The sequence below is a fragment of the Zalophus californianus genome, chromosome 4, assembly GCF_009762305.2.
Source record: "Zalophus californianus isolate mZalCal1 chromosome 4, mZalCal1.pri.v2, whole genome shotgun sequence".
NCBI lineage: Eukaryota > Metazoa > Chordata > Mammalia > Carnivora > Otariidae > Zalophus > Zalophus californianus.
In genome coordinates, this window is record NC_045598.1 from 78,000,900 (window position 1) to 78,027,782 (window position 26,883).

The following is a 26,883-nucleotide window of genomic DNA, read 5'->3' on the forward strand; positions in this document are numbered from 1 at the left end:
TCAGAGCCCTGCTCATGCCAAGTATCAGCAATATCCCTGAGTGAAAAAGAGGCTCCAAAATTCAGCTCACATCACTGAGGTTCTTTTAGTTTACCTTTACTGTTAGGGTTCAGCTATTTAGGGTATCAGCCCACAGCATGGTGTACCAAGGTCCTAGGACCTGGACTAGATTTTTATCTTCCTAACTCCATAAAACTCTATCTTAGGTCATATACCCCAGGCAAACAAAGTCACCAAATCTAGGCTCACCTCTCTCAAATCTTATCCTCTCCCAGATCTTGACCAAGTAATTCCTCACAAGATACCTTGTCAGCTCTTTGAAGCTTTAATGTGTACTTAAGAAATATTTTTTCTGCTTGCTTTTTAGTTCCAATCACACAATCCCTATTAAATGTTAGTTCTATCTTTGCACTACTGATCTTAATACTACCAGTTTTGGTAAGTTTTAAGAACACAATTCCCAAATGCAGAGAAACTACAATTTTTTTTTAAGGCAAGTTTCAGGGAAAAGATATGTTTTAGGCTCAGAAAATGTTTTCATTATTTTCAAATTTTAGTAAGATAACCATTAAATTATGCTAGAATTATTATTATATTAGAATTATTAAATTATGCTAGAATTCTGCTTCCATTTCTTATATAGTGAAACTAAAGGAAAAATCATGAAAAATACTTTAATAATAAAATACTAAAAATAAATAAAATAAAAAATACTTCACAACTATAACTCATTTGTAACAGAATATTCACCATAATATGCCTTATAATTTGAATATTATTATATTAATACACAATAAAAGCATATCTATTTCATTTTGTTTTAATCTCTTATTACAGTATTTCTAACATCACCAGATGATGTTAATAGGTCTTCCTGAGAGTCGTGGGATGGATTTTTTCCTAATCAAATATATTTGCTTTTTCTGGAGATGCACAGTATATATTAGTATATTAAAGATCCTGGGAAGTCCTCAGTAAAGTCACTTTTTATCTTTGTTTAACCTGCTGTTTTCGAATATATCTGATGGCGGACAACTTTTATTCATGGTATACCTTTTAATGTGCCCCAAGACACCTAGTTTGAGAAAAGTGCCCTAGAAAAAGGAAAAATAGACATTTCAAATAGTTTTGGTTATTTTATGTTATTATAATTGATTATGTAACTCCTGCTTCTTTCTTCTTCATTGAAGGTAAGCAGGTGAATTTTGTGGGATTTTTTTCTTAGTTTTATTAAACTATAATTTTGTTAGTCTTTTCTGACATAGGGTAGCAGAAAGAATCTGAGCTTTATATAGAGATAGAATTAGGAACAAATTCTGGCTCCACCATCACAACCAAATTCTCTCTCTTAGTCATATATATATAAATTATATAGATTTAATTAAAGTATAGCTGACAATGTTACATTAATTTCAGGTGTACATATTTCTTTATTTGTAAAATGGGCTTGGGGGACTTTCATAGTATTATTTTAAGTATTACTGACCAGTATGCAGTACATTGCCTGGCCCCAGAGGTTTCTATCTTAAAATTCTTTAAGGACTGGGGGCACCTAGGTGGCTCAGTGGGTTAAGTATCTGCCTTCAGCTCAGGTCATGATCTTGGGGTCCTGGGATGGAGTGCTGCATCAGGCCCCCTGCTCAGCGGGGAGTCTGCTTTTCCCTCTCCCTCTGCCCCTCCCCCTCCTCATGCTCTCTCTCAAATAAATAAATAAAATCTTAAAAAAAATTCCTCAATAATCTGGGATGGCCAACTGAAAGGGACATATAAGACTGACACCTTTGAACTTGATTTGGGACTCATTCTTACTAATTCATTTCCCTGCTTTTTATATCAGTAATTCTTCCCTTTCCTATTTAAGAAGCTGTAAGACTCCTGGGGAATAATTTTTTATCTTAATTGAGAATGCCTAGAGTTAAACTGATTTTCATTTCCTTAGAACTTCAGGTCTCCCTGTCTTATGTTCCTGTAACACTTGCTATTGCAATCATTATCCTACCTTACTGTATTCATTTTCTTCCCTGCTAGACTCTAAGTTCCTAAGGTCATGATAGCTTGTTCCCTGCTATATGCATATACCTAGCACCATTAGCCTAGGTGAAGAGTAACTACTTAATAACTATAGAATCTTTAATAAGTTATAGTAATTGGGATCCCAACAATCATTATTATAAAAAATGTAATTCTCAGAGGCAATGTTTTGATATTACTTATATCAGAAGATATTAGAAGAAAACAAGGAGTTAAATTTACTGATCCTCAAACGTATAACCAATAATTACTATTAGAAATCTTCGACTGATAGAGCAATTTTCCTGAGATATATCCAATCATTAGGATAGAAATTAAATACAAAATATGTTATATGCTTTTCAGATACATTTTTGGTATTTGAGAATGACCCCATTTATTCAAAAGGTGTGTTCCAGAAAGGTTGCCTGTAAATAATACTTTTATACTCTGAACATTTAAAAACTCATCCGATGTGAGTGAACTCAACTTTTAGTATATTTTAAAAATAATCCCTGTCTGTAATGAGGATGCTCTCACACTAATCTAGTATTATATATTTAGATTTCTGAAGTGTAGATTTTTCAAGGCGTGGAACACTCCTACTAACTTGGTCACACTGAAAAGCTATAAAGTTCAACAAAACCCTAAGGTCGAATTAACTTTTACTTTTTGAAAACAATTATTAGTAAGTATATAAGCAGTAAATATATCATTAATATAGTTTTTCTACATAATCGGAAATCAAAAATACTTACTATTATTTTCTTACAGTCCTTCCCTCTGCATAGTTCTGTATAGGTAGAGTATTGCACATATATAATCCAGCTTCCAACAAAAACCACCAACCAGGAAAAGAAAAGATATTTCATCCGCACATATGAAAAGCGAGCCTGTGAGTAAAAGAGCACATAACAATCATTCGTTCAGCACTAAGTCAGCCTTCACTGTCCTAGAACATGATTTTTGCCCCCCTTCTTGGAAGAACTCAATATATATTCTAGGCTTTCACATGGCAATTCTCCTAGAACAAAGTGTACTTTCACTGAGTCCAAACAGCACTGGTCTTAGAAAAGGAAGCTCCTTGGTCCTGCCAAGGAAAAAGGGAACAAAATACCCTTTAAAATGTATAACCTTTCAAATACCACCAGCATCTAAAGCTACTTAGGAAGCACGAGCACGTGCACCATGATACCCTGGGCACTCTGTGAGATCAGGTAAAGAGAAACAATTCCGATATACTACAAGCTTACAGAGGAAAATTTCAAATAAGAATCTTCAAGTTCTTTATGGATAATCAGCATAAAAATAATTTTGTTTCAAAGAAATAAGAACAGAGAATTTGGCTATTTGTTGAATGTCTCATAGTGAAGTGCAACCAGAATAAGAAATTAAACTTCCAGCTCATTCCTATTTCTCTGTTGTATTCACTAAGGCTTTATGTTCCTTCCATTCAACCAACCAAACGCTTCACCTAATGGGTACTCTGGAAGCTTGAGGAGCATGTTGTTACAATTATTAAAGGAAAAATAATTGAAGAAGGGTTAAGATACACAAAGAATAAATTACTCTTTGCATGTCAGCTTGGAAAGCTACACAGTGGGATCCTCTTTGCATTGTTTTGCGCCCAGTTCTCTGCTATCTAATTGCAACTTGGGCCAGCTACAGCCTTTTCTCCATCAACAACATAAACAGTTTAATCTTCAAAAGTGTCAGTGGGCAAGATAACTGGACATTTATTTTTTGAGTCTGGAACTCCAATGGTCTGGGTTTTATAAATGGTAAATTTTGGGGGTATGGAGATAATTGAACAGAACAAATTACAGATATGTAAACAAACAATGAAAAGCTACTTTTGCTTTTACAATCACCAGCCAGTTTCTCACACTGGGTAACAGTAGGATACTGTGAGCACTGTGAGCATGCAAAGAAAGCAGAGAGAGATGAAAGAGACCTAAGTGCACCTGCAGAAGACAATGAGTGCAAGGGAAAAAGAGACTCAGGAAATACTGAATTCTGTTGGCCCTATTTACGATTTAGATATCTGTCTTTGTGAGATTAACAGATGGTGAATTCCAGTACCAAAAAGCTTTAGTATAACGAATTCACAGTGAAGTGACAGGTCTTTGAGCTTTATTATTAAAATATAAAAAATGCCTTTAATGCAAGCTATTTTTGTATCGCTCTAAAAGAATCCAGTAAAAAGAAAATTCAGACAGAATTCTAAATTAAATCACATAAATGACAGTGGGGTATACACTGAAGGGTTTGTTTGAAAGACATTTAAGATTACTTGACCCTACTAAAGGAATCTAGTCATCAGACAGAAATTGATATGTACCAGTATTATGAAGCTTAAATATGATTAAATGACATAATGCTTATAGAACATAAGCACTATGTTCTATAAGCATTGGGACAGTGATACCCCACATTTTGAGGCACATAGTTTGCAAGGCACTGAGCAAAAAGTCAAAAACACTGTCACTATGATTTGGCCACCACCTTGTTTTTGAACTTGCAAAAAGAAAACTGAATCTGAATCTGATTAAGTCTTTAGCTCCAACTCCCAGTTTGCAGGAAATACAGGAGACAGAGGAATATAAGTGATACCTCAGTAAGTGACACTATTGGGATAAAATCAGCAAACTCCAGGCTGTGGAAAATGCTGCGATACAAACAACCCAGTTCCCCAACACGTAAATTACAAGGGAGAAAATAAGGAGAAGATGGGGAAAACTGAAGACTAAAAAATATTTAAGAAATATATCAAATAATCACAATCTGTGGATCTTTTTTGAATCCTGATTCCAATGAAACTGTAAAAAAAAAAGATATTTATCAGACAATTGAAAATTTGAAGCCAGGATGCCTGACGTTATTAAGAAATTGTTTTAATTTTTCAGGCACAATAATGTGATTTTTAAAGAAAAGAGCCCTAATCTTTTAGAGGCAGACACTGAAATATTTATGAATGAAGTGATATATTTGGAATTTGCTTTAAAACAACAGAGAAAGGAAAAGTAGGTGGGGTATACTTGAAGCAGGTTTGGCCATGAGTTGATAATTTTCAAGCTGGGTGATGGGTGCATGACCTCTTTTGTGTATGTTTTTCTCTACTGATGTAAAATTTTTTATATTACACAATAAAGCATACTTCTACACCAAGACACCTTCTTCCCATACATTCACTCAGCTGCTATTTATTGGTTGTCTATTATGTCTACTATTGTTACTGCCTTAGGCATTTTAAGACCATCTCCAGTTACTGGGGCGCCTGGGTGACTCAGTCAGTTAAGTGACCAATTCTTGATTTGCACTCAGGTTATGATCTCAGGGTCTTGAGATCAAGCACTGTGTGGGGCTCTGCACTGGGCATGAAGCCTCCCTAAGTTTCTCTCTCTCCCTCTCCCTGGGCCCCTCCTGCCAACCTTCCCCCCCACTGCTCACGCTTTAGCTCTCTCTCTGTCTCTCTAAAACAAAACAAAACAAAACAAAACAAAACACATCTCCAGTTGCAAGAACAAATTATAAATCTACCATACAAGTGTCCAATAGTTCAGAGGGTCACTTGAAGGACCATAGCATAGCATGATTTTACTTTCAGAAGTCCAATCTAGTATGAACATCTTATAGGAATTTTTTTGAGGCAGGGTTTTGTGTTTGTTTTTAAGATTTCATTTATTTATTTATTTGAGAGAGAGAGAGAGAGAGCTTGCACACATGCACAGGGGGTGAGGAGCAGAGGGGGAGGGAGAGGAAGAGGGAAAACAATCCCAGACTCCATGCTGAGCAAGGAGCCGGATTCGGGGCTGGATGTGAGGCTTGATCTCCATCGTGACCTGAGCTGAAACCAAGACTCGAGGCTTAACCAACTGAGCCACCCAGGCACCCCCTGAGGCAGGGTTTTAAAACAAGATTAGTTCAATTCATTTTAAAAAGAATCAGGGAAGACATACTATTTCCTTTTTCTTCTCCCTGCCTTGCTCTGCAGCAGGTATATGTCACAGAGTAAAGGAAAACACCACAGACTTAGTGAGTAGGGTTTTCTCCCAGCATCCAGGTTGGTCCTGTCTTCCCTTCTTCAAGGAGTCTCGTGATGTTAACTGCCCTCTATCAATAATTTCTATTCAGGTTTTTGTATACATGTTTAGTAAAGCTAAACACGTGAGATGTTTTCAAATGCATATGAAGCTTAATACATGTAGGCAGCTAAGGCTTTTGTATATTTCTCTCTCCTGCATATTCAATTTAATAAAATTTGAAATCATTTTGCTTTTCTGTATCTCTCAAATAGATATATTTTTCGATTTTCTCTGGCATATATTTAAACTGAAAAACACCCTTGAACCGGCTTGCCTGCTGAGTGCTCGTCATGATACCGAATGCCAAAAATTTTGGAGAGGAAGTTAGATTAACGGCGTTCCCAGCAGGGCTCTGGGCATCACCTGTTGTGGACATAATGACAAAAGGAGTGAGACATTTTTATTCCAGCACGCCATGGAAAATCACTGTGATTTGGGGGTAACACAAAATAGTTACAAGGACCTTCATGTGTCCTCTAATATCTGCAGATCCTGCTGCTTCACATTTTAAAATAATGATTGAAGAAAAACAGCCATAAATGACATCTCTAGCTATTAACTAATTTTATTTCCCCTGTGTGGTAATCACTAAAATGTTTCCAGTGGTCTGTTCTGTACCAATTACCTAGACAACCCAGTCTTTGATTAAGAAATGTACTTACTGTTTCTGATCTTTTTATTTATGCTGAACTACCCAAAATACTGCCTAGCAGCTTTTCTGTTCTGATTTTTGTGCCCAACTACTAACGGTACACTGCTTTATTTCAATTTATACTCCTGAAAAGCTGATAAGAACTTTAGTAAATACACTATGGCAGTGATTCTCAACTGGAATTACTTTTGCCCCTTAGGGGACACCTGGCAACGTCTGGTGACATTGCTTCATGACTGGGGAGTGCTACTGGTATCTTGTGGGTAGAGGTCAGAGATGTTGCTAAACATCTGACAATGCACAGAAGAGCCTCCCACAACAAAGAATGATCTGACCCCAAATGTCAATATTGCTAAGGTTAAGAAGCCTTGCATTATGGTTACATTATAAAATGAAACCAAAAATGGAAAGAGTCAAAACTGTCTTACGTTGTCATTTTATATTCAATTAGTCTTTAAGGCATCGACTAGTACTAATTAGAAAAATTTAACATCTGCCTGGAAATAACAGTTAGAAGCAGTCTTTATGACTAAAGTAAATGATTAGTAGTATATTAGAGAAAAATCACTGGAGATGGCAAATCTATAAATAATGAAACAAACTTTCTCTACCAATTCCACTCTAAAGAATAGTGATGCTTTTTCTTTTTTCTATATTGTTTGATCTCATTGTGATAACTTTTTGTTTCAAAAGAAATCTGAACACCTTTGATCTTATTTAAATAATTTTACATTAAGTTTTAAAAATAGGCATAAGGTGGCAACACATCAACATTTAAAGCTACTTCCATTGCTTATCTTTTTCATACTCAACATCTTCTGTAAACATAAAGCACGTGGTCCCATTTGCTTTACCCCTGAATACTCCCTAAACAGACGTTCTTAATTTTGAGTAGAAAAAAAAATATCATTATCTTTACTTTTAAGCACAAATATTTTAGTTGACATATTTAGTGGACTTGAACATTCAAAAAACATAATTGATAAGGTTATGACTTACACAAACTCAAATACAATCATTTTATCATTTGTCATGTTAAAGAAAAAGCTGAGAGACGTGTGTTTGTCTTTTTAGTTAAGTTTTTAGATTACCAGTTACTCTGAAATAATCTTTGAAAAATTTTTTTCCTTATTGTTATATTGACAACATTGTAGCTGGCTAACTTTTACTGCATATTTAGGACTAATCTAGCTGAAAAAAACTAGAGTTAAAATTAAGGATAAATGTCCCCAGATATAACTTTTACCCTTTCTTTAAATATATTCTATTTATAGTAATAGTACTTTTGAAAAATGTGCTAGCTATAAGAAACAGAAATATGAAGAAACCATTTAATAGGGTAAATATTTACTGTACAGCACAACACATGCAGATAAACTTTATTTGGAACGGATCCTGTACCTTTATTAAAAGGGTGTCTCACTACTAGTTGGAGGGCTATTGAAAAACCATAAGAAGAAAGTCTAAATGTACCAAATGTAAACTATCCTGGTGCTAACTTTCACAAACATCAAAAGACAGCTATGATATTCAAAGAAACATTAAAAAAAAATTTTTTATGTCATTCCAAACAAGGAAAACCTTGGGTTTTTATGTTAAAAATAGTGAAAAGAAAGGTTCTAAAAATGTCCGTGCTCCCCAGCTTGTCTTGAGCATGAAAATGCTTATTTTTATGACAAAACTTTTAGAGAATTTCTTGTCAAACAGCAATATTAGACTAGTGGTCAGAGGGTTTTTTTTTTTCATCTTTCTAAGAGGTGAATTTTCACATTTATAGGAAGAATCCTAGCTGTTCTCTGACCTAAATTCTAAAAGTTTTATTTGCATGAGCATATTCTTTCTCAGTTTTGATTTTCTTGTTGAAATAAAATTCCAGTAAGGAGCAGATAATTTTCACATTTTCTCCGAATGTTGGTTCCTATTTTTAAAGCTCGGGGGCTGACGGCATCAAAAACGCAAGAACACCTGGGGAATTAATTGCATGGGGTGATCCTTAAGTCTGTGGCTAGTTTCAATAGTACATTACTATTTCAAAGAAGTGTCAAAGTATGGGAAAATGTTCATGATACAGTAAGTGAAAAAAATCAGTTTTCAAAACATGTAGGGTATGTTTCCAATTCTGCTTTTTAAAAAAGAGAAAAAGTCACCAATAGACTGTAGAAACTGCAAGGAAATAAACCAGAATGTCAAGTGTAGCTATCTCAAAATGTCAAGAGTGGTGGGATCATGAATGATTTTTATTTTTCTTCTCTATTACACAGATTTTTCTATAATGAATATATTACTTTTTTAAAAAGATTTTATTTATTTGACGGAGAGAGAGAGAGAGCACAACTAGGGGGAGTGGCAGAGGCAGAGAGAGAAGCAGGGTCCCCGCTGAGCAGGGAGCCCGATGTGGGACTCGATCCCAGGACCCTGGGATCATGACCTGAGCCGAAGGCAGACGCTTAATGACTGAGCCACACAGGTGCTCCTGAATATATTACTTTTCCAATCAGAAAAAAACCTACATATTTGTATATAGGTGCTTAGCACATCCATTTAAAAATATATCTATAGGATCTACTGCTCTTTATGAACAGGTAGACAGCCAGCATTTTACAAAGCCTTGGGAGGGAAGTGTAGCCTCCATTAGCACTCTACATAAAAGAAAAATTAACATTTGCAACAGCAAATGAACTCAGTCATGGGGTTCTTCAGCATACTAGGGCAGAAAGACAGGGGTTAAGAAAGCTAAGTGTTCCAATTTTCTTTTGCTATATAACATATATGCCATAACTTAGGGGCTTACAACAAGAATTTACATTTCTCATGGCTCTGAGGGTTGACTGACTCAGCTGGTCAGTTCTCTCAAGTTTTTCATGCATTTGTGATTAGGGCTGAAGGCACATGAAGGAGGACTGACATGGTTGGATATGTCCAACCCCTCAGCTGGAATGGCTGGAACGGCTTCATGTGGCTGGCAGGACTTCTTCAGGGCCTGGTGTTCATGGTAGCCAGGCTTCTTACATGATGGCTGACTAACCCCAGAGCAAGTGTTCCCAGAGACCCAGATGGAAGTGGCATCATTTCTGCCCCACTCTTATGGTATCACAGGGCCAGATGAGATTGAATATAGGGGGTATTCCATAAGGGTATGAATAACAGAAGGCTCTCACTGCGGGGTCACCTCTGGACACTAGCTACTTCTGCAGGATAGAATCAGGAAAGTAGGGTCTAGGGGTGAGGAGAAAAGCAATATGGAGGTCCCAGCCGGAAGAGAGACAATTTTTCTGGCCATTCTGATTAAGGGTTCTTCTTTCTTCCTTAGTAGGGAAGAATTGGAAATTGCAGTTAAAATCCATTAATAGTTTGTGTAGTTGTGTATATTTATGTTTAAGTCGACTGAATATAGTTCTCATTCCATATCATGAGCTCAAAAACTATTGACAAATCTTTAGCTTATATACAAAAGTCTCAAGTTAAAGAACTACTTGAGATATGGTTATAGATAAGTTTCTATATAGGATTCACATTACCTTATTTCGGTTAAGATTCTGGCACCTAGAATGGGAAAATCAGGTGTGCGTTTTCCCCTTTTAGTAGGCCTAAGGCCTCCTGGGTCTAGAACTTACTGAAACATACAGTAGTCACATACAAATCTTACATGGGAATCCTACTTGGCACCTAAATTCACTAATATTCACTTACTAAAAATAAAGGTTAGCTAGGTTTTACTGAAACCTGAAGATTAAAAAGCACAGTCCCTTTAAAGTTCAGATTCTGAAGCACATTCTAGAGCAAATTTTATTTGGAATAATTATTTCTAAGGTTGTACAACCCAATATTTTTTAAGATTTTATTTATTCACTTGAAGGAGAGAGAAAGAGAGCACATGAACAGGCACAAGTGGGGGGAGGGGCATAAGGAGAGGGAGAAGCAGACCTCCCACCAAGCAGGGAGCCCGACGCATGAGATGCTGATGCAGGGCTCAAGCCCAGGACCCTGGGATCATGACCTGAGCTGAAGGAAGACGCTTAACCGACTGAGCCACCCAGGCCCCCCTATACAACCCAATTTTTAACACAGTTTAGAATCTTGGATTCTCTCGGAGAACCCAGAGGCTACCTGATTATAATTTAGATGAAAGTTGATTATTGTAAAGGGTTATTAAAAAGAAGTTAATTTTAGTTAATATTTTGTGATACTGATGAACTGCTGGGTTTTCTAGCTTCCCTTCCCAGTATTTATTTTATGGGACTTCTAGGCACAGTGGCAATTAACTATTGAAACCTAACCTCCCTTTGATACATGAGAAAAGCGTTTGTGTATGTTCAAACACAGGGGTGGCCAGGGAAGGGGTGTTGCTGTTCACCTCTGTACAACAACATTCTGCCTTTTATCACTGAAAGGGCTGTGGCTGCTCAGGGAATGTGGTCTGAAAGGAGCTACTGTTCCTATGACCTGAGACAGTGTAGGGATTCTCTTCCCATTGGTTGGTACCCTGCCGCAGTTTTCTAGGAGCCCTAGAACAGACAACTTTTCTTTAAGTTAAAAATATAATAGGTTAGAGAGTGTCCACGTAGTCCCTTCTAATCAGACATCTCTGAGGGTAAACTCCTAATTTGTTAAGCAATTAAAATGTAACTGACATATAAAATAGAAACTACATCAGAGATAGAAGAGTCCTCAATAGAACCAGATTCTATTTTTTTGGCATCTCAGAGTACATTAATACCAGAAAACAGCACATGCCCAGTATAGGAAAAAAAAAAAGGACAGTAAAAAATTATGTAAATTCCAGTTATAAGATAAGTAAGTCATGGGGATGTAACGTACCGCATGGTGACTATAGTTAATAACACTGTACTGTGGGGCGCCTAAGTGGCTCAGTAGGTTAAGCGTCTGCCTTCGGCTCAGGTCATGATCCCAGGGTCCTGGGATCGAGTCCCACATCGGGCTCCCTGCTCAGCGGGGAGCCTGGTTCTCCCTCTGCCTCTGCCTGCCTGCCTGCCTACTTGTGCTCTCTCTCTCTCTCTCTGTCAAATAAATAAATAAAATCTTAAAAAAAAAATAACACTGTACTGTATATCTGAAAGTTGCTAAGACTAGATTGTAAAAGTTCTTATCACAAGATGGCGATTAAGGAGCATACTTGTGATGAATACTGGGAGGTGTATGGAATTGTTGAATCACCACATTGTACACCTGAAACTAATATAACACTGTATGTTAATGCTACTGGAATTTAAAATAAAATTTAAAAATTAATTAAATAATTAAAAGTTCTTATCACAAGAAAAATGTTGTAGCTAGGTGTGGTGGTAGATGTTAAGTAAACATACAGTGGCGATCATTTTGCAATATATACATATATTAAATCATTATGTTGTACACCTAAAACACCATGTTACACCTCAACTATAACCTGAAAAAACAAAACAAAAAAAAAGTAAATGATCCAATCAAGAAATGGGCAGAAGACATGAACAGACATTTTTCCAAAGAAGACATCCAAATGGCCAACAGACACATGAAAAGTGCTCAACATTGCTCAGCATCAGGGAAATCCAAATCAAAACTTCAATGAGATACCACCTCACACCAGTCAGAATGACTAAAATTAACAAGTCAGGAAACGACAGATGTTGGCGGGGATGTGGAGAAAGGGGAACCCTCCTACACTGTTGGTGGGAATGCAAGCTGGTGCAACCCCTCTGGAAAACAGTATGGAGGTTCCTCAAACAGTTGAAATTAGAGCTACCATTCGATCCAGCAATTGCACTACTGGTTATTTACCACAAAGATACAAATGTAGGGATCCGAAGGGGTACGTGCACCCCAATGTTTATAGCAGCAATGTCCACAATAGCCAAACTGTGGAAAGAGCCAAGATGTCCATCAACAGATGAGTGGATAAAGAAGATGTGGTATATATACACAATGGAATATTATGCAGCCATCAAAAGGAATGAGATCTTGCCATTTGCAACGATGTGGATGGAACTGGAGGGTGTTATGCTGAGTGAAATAAGTCAATCAGAGAAAGACATGTATCATATGACCTCACTGATATGAGGAATTCTTAATCTCAGGAAACAAACTGAGTGTTGCTGGAGTGGTTGGGGGTGGTAGGGATGGGGTGGCTGGGTGATAGACATTGAGGAGGGTATGTGCTACGGTGAGCGCTGTGAATTGTGCAAGACTGTTGAATAACAGATCTGTACTTCTGAAACAAAAAAGAAAAAGAAGAAGATAGCAGGAGAGGAAGAATGAAGGGGAGTAAGTCAGAGGGGGAGACGAACCATGAGAGATGATGGACTCTGAAAAACAAACTGAGGGTTCTAGAGGGGAGGAGGGTAGGGGGATGGGTTAGCCTGGTGATGGGTATTAAAGAGGGCACATTCTGCATGGAGCACTGGGTGTTATGAACAAACAATGAATCATGGAACACTACATCAAAAACTAATGATGTAATATATGGTGATTAACATAACAATAAAAAAGTAAATGATCCAGTTTGGTATATTCCTTTCCTAATTGTTTTCTAGTATGTATAAAAAATATATGCCTTTTAAGAAAAATAAAGTTGGAGTCTTATGTTAAACATCATGTCTCTTTTTTTTCACCTAACATACTGCAAACATGTACCTAGGCCATTAAATAGCCTTGTTATTTAAAACATATAAAATTTACATGAATGTAAAACATTTTAGAGTATGGGTGTGCCATAATTTATTTAACCCTATCTCTATTGTTGGACATTTTTATTATTTCCGACATTGTGCTATAATAAAAGTAATAACAACACTATTAATGTAAATCAGTATTTATTAGTGCTACTCTACCAGGAACTGTTATAAGCACTTTCTATATATTAATTTCCTTAATCTTCATAAAAACTCTATGATCCAATGTGATAAATCGATTAGGGGTGAGAAAACTGTGGCCCATGAGGCAAATCCTGTCTACCACCTGGTTTTGTAAATACAGTTTTATTAGAACACAGCCATCCCATGCACTGATTTCCTGTCTAAGGCTGCTTTCAGGCTCTAACAATATAGTTGAGTGGTTACAACAGAGACTGTATGACCAGCAAAGCCAGAAACATTTACTATCTGGCTCTTTATAGAAACAGTATGTCAATCCTTGAATTGCAAATATTCATCCCCTCCCCCTGCCCCACTTTCCCTGCCTCACTGATGTTGGGCTTGGCCATGTGACTTGCTTTGGCCAATGATTCTTAGTAGATGCCATGCAAAAAAAAGCATATAATTGGACTTGCCTTCTTATATTTCAGACACTGTCAGGAGAAGATCAGTCCCTGGTAGGCCACCTGTCCCAGGAGAGTAAGTGATACTGTAGCTCACCTGAACCACGACCATGGGCTGGAGTGAAGCACAGCCCAGAAAAGCTGAACAGCAGCTGACCTGCAGATGTGTGACTCATTAGATGTCACTGAGTTTTGGGGTAATTTGTTATGCAGCATTGTTGTGGTAGCTAATGGATACTGGAGGGGATTATTATTCTCTCCTTACAAGAATTCAATGAGTGGGGGACTATTCTTTTTACAGATGGAGAACCTCAGAAAAATACAGAGGTTAAAGCAAGGCTATACTAGGAGTAAGTAGACCCCAGGATGTAAATTGAGGCAACCTGGCTTCAGAGCCTGTACTTTGCTCTATTGCCTATTATATTAAAGATGTAAATATTTGCTGGAGTATCTGATTATTTATTCAGGAGAGATTAAAGTTAGCAAAACTTCTAGGTCAAAGGGTATGTAGTTTCTTTCTGTTTTTTTTTTTAATTTTATTATGTTATGTTAATCACCATACATTACATCGTTAGTTTTTGATGGAGTGTTCCATGATTCATTGTTTGCGTATAACACCCAGTGCTCCATTCAGTACATGCCTTCTTTAATACCCATCACCAGGCTAACCCATTCCCCCCACCCCTTCCCCTCTAGAACCCTCAGTTTGTTTCTCAGAGTCCATAGTCTCTCGAGGTTCGTCTCCCCCTCCGATTTCCCCCCCTTCATTTTTCCCTTCCTGCTATCTTCTTCTTCTTCTTTTTTTTTTTTTTTAACATATATTGTATTGTTTGTTTCAGAGGTACAGGTCTGTGATTCAACAGTCTTACACAGTTCACAGCACTCACCATAGCACATACCCTCCCCAATATCAATGACCAATACATTCCAAAAGTTTTATAACAATTAACATTCACTGGTTTTCCAAATGCATTTATTTTACCTTCCCCCACATCCAATTTTATAGGCAAATTAAAGTTTTAGTTTCATTTCTTTGACTATGGCCTTGATGCTTTTTATATGCTCTCTGAATCTTTAGTATTAGTTGTGGCAAAAGCTAGTCAAATTTTAAAGTACCCCCAAGTTAGGGATGACCTCGGACAAATTCAGATATCTTAAGAGGTATCATGGTTGAATATCTTAGGCCTGACCTAAGTAAATTATTCTAAAGAATAATTAGAAGCACAGAGGAATCTAAGATGGACCTTCAGGTTATGTGAGTCCAACGAATGGGAAATGTGACCTTACGCTGTCTGTATCAGAGGACAGAGGTTACAGAAGCATTCCTTCTTGGAATGAACATCACTAACATCTAACTAGCCTCCTTTCAGTTTGATGGTAAAATGTTGATAGTTTTAAATTAAGTATTATTTTAGGGGCACCTGGGTGGTTCAGTAGGTTAAGTGCCTTTGGCTCAGGTCATGATCCCAGAGTCTTGGGATCAAGCCCCCCCACATCAGGCTCCCTGCTCAGCAGGGAGACTGCTTCTCTGCCTGCCAGTCTGCCTACTTGTGTTCTCTCTCTCTCTGTCAAATAAATAAATAAAATCTTTTTTAAAAATTAAGTTTTTTTATTATTATGTTTTGTTAATTACCTTACATCATTAGTTTTTGATGTAGTGTTTCATGATTCATTGTTTGCATCTAACACCCAGTGCTCCATGCAGAACGTGCCCTCTTTAATACCCATCACCAGGCTAACCCAACCCCCTCCCCTCTAGAACCCTCAGTTTGTTTTTCAGAGTCCATAGTCTCTCATGGTTCGTCAACCCCTCCGATTCCCCCCCTTCATTCTTCCCCTCCTGCTATCTTCTTCTTTTTCTTTTTTTTTTAACATATAATGTATTATTTGTTTCAGAGGTACAGGGTATGTGCTATGGTGAGCGCTGTGAATTGTGTAAGACTGTTGAATCACAGATCTGTACCTCTGAAAAAAATTTAAGTATTATTTTAGAATAGCCCTAAAAGTCTGTTTAAAATGGCAAGATTCTATTTTTAAAATATTACAAATCATGCAAACCAGATGGTCATCTCTAATTTTGGAGTTTCTCAGACAGGTGCTAATCTAAAATTGTCCTCCCATTTCTCTTTTTTAATTCCAGAGAAAGCTAAAAACAAAACAAAACAAAAACAAAGCAAAACCTATAGAAAATGCTTTCAAGGTAAATGACAGTGATTTTGATCATAGCAATGTTCATTTACAAGAAAAGGAGTTGACTTATAAAGGGAATGCATCGAGACAGTTTCTATATGAAAATGTTTTGCTGGCCTTGTGGGAAGTGAGGCACCTACCTGCTGACAGTTACTTACTGCAACACAAGTACTTAGAGAAATACTTTGCTGGATGGGAAATGCTGAAAAGTAATTACCAAAAAATCCTCATGAAAATACAGTGTTAGAGGGTGAGGGGATGGGTTAGTCTGGTGATGGGTATTAAAGAGGGCACATTCTGCGTGGAGCACTGGGTGTTATGCACAAACAATGAATCATGGAACACTACATCAAGAACTAATGATGTAATGTATGGTGATTAACATAACAATAAAAAATTTAAAAAAAAGAAAGAAAATACAGTGTTAGAATTACAATCTATGGTGCTTAGGATAATGGATAGCTTATAAATAATGTTTGTAGTAACTATTGCTACCAAACTCTTAAATAGGCAACATATACTCTAAACACAAAAATGCCAGTGGATTTTTAAAATTATACCAAAGACCAAGCTAACTTGACACTATTTTGAGTATTCAGTTTCTCTTCCACAACCCACTAATTCCTAAAATTCCTAGTTATTAATATGTGGACCATAATAAAGCCTATCTGCTTAGAAATATTAAATCCGAGATTATGTCCTAGATGGGTGAGTTTTAGCAACAGCAAAGAAGAACTGGTTGCTCAGAGCTAGAAAAGGCCTTGCAGATCACATAATTGGAATCTATAATTTTATAACTGAGGCCCCAAATGGTTTGGGATTTGTCAAATATCACTCAGTATATTATGTGACCTTGGGCAAGTTACTAAACTTCCCTGAGCTTTAGTGTCTTCATCTATAAAATGCAGATGTTGTGAAAATTAAAAAAAATACTTAAAAATTCCTATTCATAGAAGTATAATATAAGTAATAGTAATACAGTGACACATATCAGGGATATGTGCTCAAAAACATTTCCCAATATAAATGCACAATGAAAATTGTGGGGATCAGCAAAAAAAAGCACAGTACCTGGGACCTGGCAGTGTTCATTTCTCCCAAGTAAGTTCAGATCTAGCACCCCTGCTCTTTTCACTATGCCAGAGGTCTCCATCCAGAATCTAATAACCCTAAACCAGCCTAGCTGTGAAAGAAAAAGGGCTGAGTTGTCTGTATGGAGGAGCCTAAATTACCTCTTTTTTTTTTTTAAGATTTATTTATTTATTTGTCAGAGAGAGAGAGAGAGAGAGAGAGCACAAGCAGGGGGAGCAGCAGAGGAAGAGGGAGAAGCAGGGTTCCTGCTCAGCAGGGAGCCTGATGTGGGACTCGATCCCAGGACCCCGGGATCATGACCCGAGCCGAAGGCAGATGCTTAACCGACTGAGCCACCCACGCATCCCACCTCTTACTTTTAAAGATGGTCCCTCTGAATTAGAAATGCATCAGTGATGAACCAGTCTAAGCAAGCTCTCATTTGGGCTGCCTCCACTGTACCTACCCTGTGAATGACTAAACAAAAGAGATTAGTTTCCTGGCTCTGCTAGCTTCTTTAAATGTTTGATATTCAAGTACATGACAAAATAATTTAAGCTTCCTAATCTCTATATTTAGTTGCTAGGAGTTTAAGGTATGATTTAAACAAATTAATTGAGAAAATAGCATAATAGAGAAAAAAATGTTGCATAGCCCATAAACACTAAAAATTTTTTATATTTTGGGAGAGATTTTTGGGATTCCTTTGGACATTTTATCTCAATAAATATGTAGAGTTCTTTGTAAGATAAGTAAAAATAACCATTTGTACTGCTTTATGTACATGTATATATAAAAGATTCCCAATAGATATTGATATAATTTAAATTTTTTTCTGGACTCACTTTCCCCATCTCCTCAGCTTTAAGTATTTCCAAAGTGTAAAGGGTGTGTGTGTGTGTGTGTGAGTATACTTATATATATGTATGTGTTAGTGTATTTATACATATATGTGTGTGTGTATAATTAGAATAGTGTTGAAATTCTAGGTTAACTTAAAAGGTTAGTCTAAGATATTTCTAATCATACTTAATAGGGTAGTTTAGATAGAAAATCAGCCATTATTTTCCTACCTATTTATACTGAACTTACAGTAAAAATTTTATCTTTACTATTAAGCTCCATGTCAAGTATTTTTCTTTAAAAAATACACTTAAGAATATTTCTAAAAATTAAACCAGATCAGTGGTTACTTGATGGGTGACTGATTGGGAAGGATCACCAGAGAAATTTCTAGGGAGATGGAAATGTTTTGTTTTAATAGGGGGTGAGGGTTACATTAGGTAAATGCATTTGTCAAAGCTGATCAAACTGTACAACTTAATATCTGAGCGTTTTGTTGTATATAAATTAGACTTCAATAAGAAAATTAAAAAAATAAATATATCAACTACTGAAATACTGAAAAATGTCTATCTCCTAGAGAGTCCAGAAGAAATCAGGAAGCAACCACACTGGAGTTGTGACCATGAGAAATGGTAGGAAAATAAAAGGATTTGAAAGATAGGAGGTAGAATGATCAGGATTTCATGGTTAAATGAACATGGGAGTGATGGTGAGGGGGGGGATCAAGAAGGACTCCCAGGTTTCTGGCTTGAGCAACTGGATGGATCATGGTGCCATTTCCTAAAACTGGGAACAATGGAAGACAAAAATATGAGGGGAAAGATAAAAGGATGAGTTCAGTTTTGCGCATGTTGAGACTAACACGCCTGTGAGTCGTGCCAGTGATATTTAGAAGGCAGCTGGATATACAGGTCTATGGTTGAGAAAACAGAAGTCAGAGCTGGAGGCAGAGGTTTGGGAGTCACGGGGAAGACTCAAGAGAAAGGCAGGGAAAGTAATAAAACCCATGGCAAGCTGCTATCACTTATAGAAAAAACTCAGAGTGAGAACAGGGTTTAGGGCTGAGCCCTGAGAATCTTCACTAGTTAAATGGCTGGGTGAAAAAGGAAAAGCTATAACAGAGAACATGCAGGAGCAGACTGGTTGGAAGAAAACCAGAAGGATGTTGTAATGTGGAAATCATGGAAAGAGGATCTCAAGAAGCAGAAAGCAGTCAACAGTGGCAAACGTGGCTGAGAGGCGACACAGCTGGGGACTGAAAAGTATTCATTGGACTTAGTGACACAGAAGTCAGTATTGACCTTGACAAGAGCAACTTCATGGGAGAGAGGCCAGACTGGAGTGAGCTGAAGAGCAGGAGGTATAAAAAATAAAGACAACCAGGTAGATAGTTATCTTTTTTTAAAAGAAAGTAGAGATTTTCTTTTTTTTTTTTTTAAAGGTTTTATTTATTTGAGGAGAGGGAGCAAGCATGAGCAGGGGAGGGGCAGAGAGGCAGGGAGAAGCAGATTCCCCGCTGAGCAGGGAGCCCACGTGGGGACTACACACCAGGACCTTGAGATCATGACCTGAGCCAAACGCAGACACTCAACCGACTGAGCCACCCAGGTGCCCCCAGATAGATAGTTCTTAAGAGAAATTTGTCTATACAGAGCAGAAAAGCCATAGGGCATTGGCTGGGCTTGAGGCAGAAGTTTTTTGTATTTATCTATCTATCTATCTATCTATCATCTATCTATCTATCTGACAGAGACAAAGTGAGAGAGGGTACACAAGCAGAGGGAGCGAGAGAGGGGGAAGCAGGCTTCCCTCTGAGCAGGGAGCCCTATGCGGGGTTCGATCCCAGGACACTGGGATCATGACCTGAACTGAAGGCAGACGCCCAACGACTGAGCCACTCAGGCGCCCTGAGGCGGAAGTTTTTTAAAGCTAAGGGAAACTAGACCTGTACCTCTGAAACAAATAATACATTATATGTTAAAAAAAAAGAAGATAGTAGAAAGGGAGAAATGAAGGGGGGTAAATCAGTGCAGGAGACGAACCATGAGAGACTATGGACTCTGAGAAACTGAGGGTTCTAGAGGGGAGGGGGGTGGGGGGATGGGTTAGCCTGGTGACGGGTATTAAAGAGGGCACGTTCTGCGTGGAGCACTGGGTGTTATACGCAAACAAGGAATCATGGAACACTACATCAAAAACTAAACATGTAGGGGCGCCTGGGTGGCTCAGTCGTTAAGCGTCTGCCTTCAGCTCAGGTCATGATCCCGGGGTCCTGGAATCGAGTCCCGCATCGGGCTCCCTGCTCCACGGGAAGCCTGCTTATCCCTCTCCCACTCCCCCTGCTTGTGTTCCCTCTCTCGCTGTGTCTCTCCCTGTCGAATAAATAAATAAAATCTAAAAAAAAAAAGAACAACTAATGATGTAATGTATGGTGATTAACATAACATAATAAAATAAAAAAATAAATAAAGCTAAGGGAAACTAGCACATACTTAAATGTTGACAGGAAGTCGGTAGAAAGAGACAGGCTGAAAGGAGTAAGGTATTGACAGATAAACAGCACAAGGTCCCTGAGATGGTTCTAAGGGAGGGGATGCAGAGTAGAGATAAAGCAACAACGGGATCCCCGGTACCCCAAGGGAAGAAGGACAGAATGCATGTACATGTGTGTATACGCGGGTGGGGAGTTGAGATAGTTTTATCAGATAAGTTCTAATTTCTCTGAAATTATAAAACATTTCACACATACAGAAAAAAGTCTATACAGAAAAGTTAGAGAAAATAACATAAAAGGCAGCTCTGTATCCACCACTAAATGTAAACAGAGGTCAACAGTTTGCTGTATTACTTTAAAACTCTTTCCTAGAAGAAATAAAATGTTACAATCAAACCTAAGTCCTCCCCTTCCCTTCCTCATCTTTCCCTTCATCCTTAGAGGAAACCATTGTCTAGAAATTGGTGTCTATCATTGCCATGTCTATTTTCATATTTTTACTAAATAAAGTACATATAATACACAATGCTATGTGCTTTCTGCTGTGAGGCGCAAAGATACAGTAAAAGCCACAGACCAGAGTAACTTACGTACAAAAAATTCACACATTAAAAGCTGCAAGGTCCAGGGCTGGCTCTGACTTCACCCCTGAGTCAGAGTCAGAGTCAGATCCAGGCTCAAGAGGAGGGAGGATCTGCAGGCGTTTCTCGGGAGAAATAATATCGTTCTGCTGTGCATACTCTTGAGAGAAAGGGATGGGGTGACCTTCCTTGCCTCCTACCACAGGACAAGTCACTACCTCAAAGCATACACCCAGGAGTTTGGAAAGTGGCTGGACTGGACTCCAACATGGACCTGAGAATCTCCAGGTGAAGGTGCTCTGATTATCTGCTTAAGGTGGTGGAGAGGTCACTTAGATTTCAACTAGGTGCCAACTAAGCACCCCAAAAAGGTAGAACAGGATAATTTCTTTGCATCTGTTTTTCAATAACAATCATTTTAAGTGACTTGACTTCAGGCATATCTCATTTTATTATGCTTCACTTTATTGCACTTTGCAGATATTGTGCTTTTTACAAATGGATGGTTTATGGCAACCCTGAGTGGAACGAGTCTATCGGCACCATTTTCCAACAGCATTTGCTCCTTTTGTGTCTCTGGATCACATTTTGGTAATTCTCACAATATTTCAAACTTTTATTATTATTATATTTGTTATGGTGATCTATGATCAATGATTTTTGTAATTGTTCTGGGGAACCACTCTCATATAAAATGGTATATTCAATAAATGTTGTGTGTTCTGACTACTCCACAGAGCGACCAATTCCACTTCCGCCCCCCGCCCCCATCTTTCACCCTCCCCTGGGGCCTCCTTATTCCCTGAGACACAATATTGAAATTAGGCGTTAATAACCCTACAATGTCTTCTAAGTGTTCTAGGGAAAGGAAGTCACACGTCTCTCACTGTAAATCAAAAGCCAGAAATGACTAAGCTTAGTGAGGAAGGCATGTCAGAAGCTGAGACAGGCTGAAAGCTAGGTCTCTTGTGCCAAACACAGCCAAGTTGTGAATGCCAAGGAAAAGTTCTTGAAGGAAATTAAAAGTGCTACTCCAGTGAACACGCAAATGATAAGAAAGTTAAACAGCCTTATTGCTGATATGGAGAAAGTATTAAGTGGTCTGGCTGGAAGATCAAACCAGCCTTTACACTAAAGCCTAAGCCACAGCAATAGGCCCTAAATCTCTTCAATTCTGTGAAGGCTCAGAGAGGTGAGGAAGCTGCAGAAGAAAAGTGTGAAACTAGCATAAGTCGGTTCATAATGTTTAAGTAACAAGCCATCTGTATAACATAAATGTGCAAGGTGAAGCATCAGGTATTGACATAGAAGCCACAGTAGTTATCCAGGAGATCTAGCTAAGATAATTCATGAAGGTGGCTACACTCAACAGATTTTCAGTGTAGATTAAACAGCTTTATATTAGAGAAAGATGCCATCTAGGACTTTCATAGCTAGAGAGAAAAAGTCTGCCTGGCTTCAAAGCTTCAAAGCACAGGCTGATTCTCTTATTAGGAGTTAATGCAGCTGCTGACTTGAAGCTGGAAGCCAATGCTCATTTACCATTCTGAAAATCCTAGGACCCTTAAGAATTGTGCTAAATCTATATTGCCTATACACTATAAATGGGACAACAAAGCCTGGATGACAGAAGATCTGTGTACAACATGGTTTACTGAATATTTTAAGACCACTGTTGAAAACTATTGCTCAGAAAAAAGTTTCCTTTCAAAATATTACTGCTCTTGGTCACCCAAGAGCTCTGATGGAGATGTACAGTGAGGTGAATGTTGTTCTCATGCTTGTTAACACAACGTCCATTCTACAGCCCATGGATAAAGTGATAACGTCAACTTTCAAGTCTTACTATATTAAGGTCATAGTTACCACAGATGGTGATTCCTCTGATGGATCTGGGCAAAGTCAATTGAAAACCTTCTGGAAAGGATTCACTGTTCTAGATGCCATTAAGAACATTCATGATTCATGGGAAGAGGTCAAAATATCAACAAGAACAGGAGTTTGGAAGAAGTTGATTCCAGCCCTCATGGGTGACTTGGAGGGCTCAGGACTCCAGTGGAGGCAGGAACTGCAGAGGCGGTGAAAACAGTGAGAGGACTAGAATCAGAAGTGGTGCCTGAAGATATAGGCATCTCATGATTCATGATGAAACTTTCACAGATAAGGAGTTGCTTCTTATGGATGAGCAAAAAAAAAGGGGGGGGGTTTCTTGAGATGGAATCTACTAGTGAAGATGCTGTGAGGATGGTTGAAATGACAACAGAGGATTTAGAATACGACATACACTTAGTTGATAAAGCAGCAGCAGGGTTTGAGAGGACTGACTCCAATTTTGAAAGAAGTTCTACTTTAGGTAAAATGTTATCAAACAGCATCACATGCTACAGAGAAATTGTGAAAGGAAGAGTCCATTGATGCAGTAAACGTCATTGCTGTCTTATTTTAAGAAATTGCCACAACCACCGCAACCTCCAGCAGCCACCTCCCTGACCAGTCAGCAGCCATCAACATCGAGGCAAGACCCTCTACCAGCAAAAAGATTACAACTTGCTGAAAGTTCAGATGATGGTGAGCATTTTTTAGCAATAAAGTATTTCTCAACTAAGGTATGTACATTTTTTAAGACATAATGCTACTGCACACTTAATAGACCATGGTAGAGTGTAAACATAACTTCTATATGTACTGGGAAACGAAAAACTTCATTTGACTCACTTTATGGAGCCATTCCCTTTATTGCACTGGCCTGGAATCAAACCCACAATCTCTCTGAGGTATACCTGCTCTCGGATTTAGGGGAAAAACTAAGGATAGCTCCATTACTGTAGTTGGAACTTCATACACAAAAACTAAAGAATTAGGGGCACCTGGCTGACTCAGTTGCAAAGGCATGTGACTCTTGATCTCCAGGCCATGAGTTCAAGCCCCATGCTGGGTGTAGAGATTATTTCAATAAATAAATATTAAAAAAAACAACTAAGGAATTAAGGAGTACATTAGTTTCAGAGCCTATAAAGTGCTTCAGCATTCCTCACCCTGTCAGAGCATTTCCTTTATGCAGTCTTTGTAACTAAAACAGGAGTCTTTGCCTTCTTTGTACAAATAAATCACAAGTGGTCAGGCAGGACCCCTTCATCACAAATAAGAACCAAGGGCAAGTTCCTTTCTGTTTAGTTCTTATTGATTCAGAGCAAGTACATAACTCAGTTTGGTCAAACATTCTTTTTCTCAACACGTGGGTGTTTGAAAAATTTTATCAGTACTTTGCTTTTAAAATTCTCACCTAACCACAAATCCTCTATGCCACAAAGGAATTTAAAGGGCTCCTATTTATTCACCATAAAAATTATAATTCAGTATTTCTCAAAGTGCAGCCCACTGATCTCTTGAATCAGAATCAGTTGATGTAATTTTTTAAAATGCTGGTTGCCAAGACCTACCGCCAGACCTAATGAATCAGAATCCTTAGTGAAGCCTGGGAATATGCATTTTAAAAGTTCCCCAGATTATTCATATTAAATTTAGGGGAAAACAGTTATGGACAAAAGGTAAATAAATAATAATTTCTCAGGGGAAACATCTTTCTAGTTTACTAAAATGAGATTATATTTAACAACTCCTTTACTGGCAATAGTGCCGGAACAGGAATGCATCATTCAAGGTCCTTTCCATTGCAAGATTTCATAAAATAATAAAGGATTTATTAGTAATACATAATAACTACTACTAAGAGGAATATGCTATAGTTCTTAAAAATTTGAACCAATAATCTAGTCATTTACAATTAGATTTCTATTTTTTTTTTTTTAATCATTGAAGAACCACATGTAGTAGGTTTGTGTATCCTCTGCTACGGTCTAGTACACAGCAGTTTCATCACAACAAGGGTCTCCCACGTTGCCCTTTTATAAACACATCCACCTTTATCCTCCCCTTATTCCCTGGCAGCCATCAATCAGTTCTCCATCTCCACAATTTGAGGAACGTTATATAAATGGATTCACACAGTTGGCTTCTCTCACCGAACATAATTTCTTGGAGTCTTGCAGGTTGTCATAGGTACCGGCCATTCCTTCCTTTTTTATTGCTGAGTCATATTCCACCATATGTACACACCACAGTTTGTTTAACCACACTTACTGAAGGACATCTGGGCTGATTCCAGTTTTAGAGTATTACAAATAAAGCTACCATCCACATTCCTATATAGGTTTTTGAGTGAAAATAAGTTTTCGTTTCTCTGGAAGAGATGCCCGAGAGTGTCACTGCTGAGTCATAGGGTAGTGACAGGTTTAGTTTTTTAAAGGAACTGCCAAACTCTCTCCCCGAGCGGCTCGACCGTTTTACACCCTCCACCAGCAATGTGAGAGGACCTGGTTTCTCCGGATCCACACCAACTGTTGGTGTGGTCACTGATTTCACTTTGTTTTAATCCCTGCACATTTCAAAAATGAGAAGTGATATGTATCAATATAAAGATATTTATGATTTCATCCTGGATTTAGGATGAAAACATTTAGGCTCCTGTCCCTTTTCCAGCACTTACTAACATGGATAAACTTCAACTTAAAACTTATGATAGGTTCATGGAGGTTAGTTTTATATATAATAGTTTTATATATATGTGTGTGTGTGTTACAGTTTTATAGTATATATTTATAGTTTAGTATAGTTTATACTATAGTATAGATTTATAGTTTATAGGATGTGTTTATACAGTTTTATATAGGGTATATATATGTGTGTGTATGTATATGTGTCAAACATTCATGGAATTTTTATTTATTTTTAAGATTTTTAATTTATTTATTTGAGAGAGAGAGACAGAGATAGCTAGAGAGAACATGAGCAGTGAGGAGAGGGAGAAGCAGGCTCCCATGGAGCAGGGAAACCAACGTGGGACTCGATCCCAGGACCCTGGGATCATGACCTGAGCTGAAGGCAGACACCCAACCAACTGAACCACCCAGATGCCCCCATTCATAGAATTTTTAAAGAGGACAAAAGACCTCTCATTATACATCTCAAGAATTCCTTTAGACCTAAATGGAGAAAGAGAACAGAAGTATTCTATGAAAATATAAATGTAATTTTCAAAATACTATAGAATATTAGACACCTGTAAAAATGTTTCACCTACTTGAACCTTCAGGTCCCACATAATCTCCACTCCAAGGGTTGATGAGTTCAAAGGTCTAGAGCCCAACATCCTCATTAAAATTTTCTCCAAAACCCAAGTAGTCATGAAAAGCTACCAGTCAGAAGCTAGGTTTAATAATCAAAGCACATGCACTTTTTTTCCTGATATATCACCAGCCACAAATCATGTATACATATGTGTATATACGGAGCCACAGAGTTAATTAGGCCATTATTTCCAGTCACCTAGCTCATGCCAAAACATATCAGCTTGCTTGCTTTCCTTCCTTCCTTCTTTCCTTCCTTTTTTACCTTAGTGACTTGTGGTTTTGTGTGTGTGTGTGTGTGTGTGTGCTTTTTTTTTTAAGTTTTTATTTAAATTCCAGTTAGCTAACATACAGTGTCATATATTAGTTTCAGGTGTACGATAGAGTGACTCAACACTTCCATATATCACCCAGTGCTCATTGCCACAAGTGCAATCCTTAGTAAGGGGTAAAATTCAATCTTGACTCAGCACAATGGTGATTTATACAGTTGATTCCCAACCTCCTCAATTGGTG

At 37.8% G+C, this 26,883-nt stretch overlaps 1 protein-coding gene across 3 annotated transcripts in view; it reads right to left on the bottom strand.

Moving 5' to 3' along the window:
* Positions 1-26,883, bottom strand: part of DIPK1A (divergent protein kinase domain 1A) — a 119,377-nt gene that overhangs the window by 29,436 nt on the left and 63,058 nt on the right. The window contains exons 2-3 of one of the 3 annotated variants that reach the window (XM_027598022.2): positions 6,370-6,458; positions 2,769-2,903 (exon numbers count right to left, since the gene is read on the bottom strand). In XM_027598022.2, coding sequence (XP_027453823.1) covers positions 2,769-2,903; positions 6,370-6,387 — 153 coding nt within the window. In that variant the 5' untranslated portion in view covers positions 6,388-6,458. Of the gene's footprint in view, positions 1-2,768; positions 2,904-6,369; positions 6,472-26,883 lie in introns of those variants that run through there. The other 2 variants (XM_027598005.2, XM_027598013.2) reach the window with 2 other exon arrangements.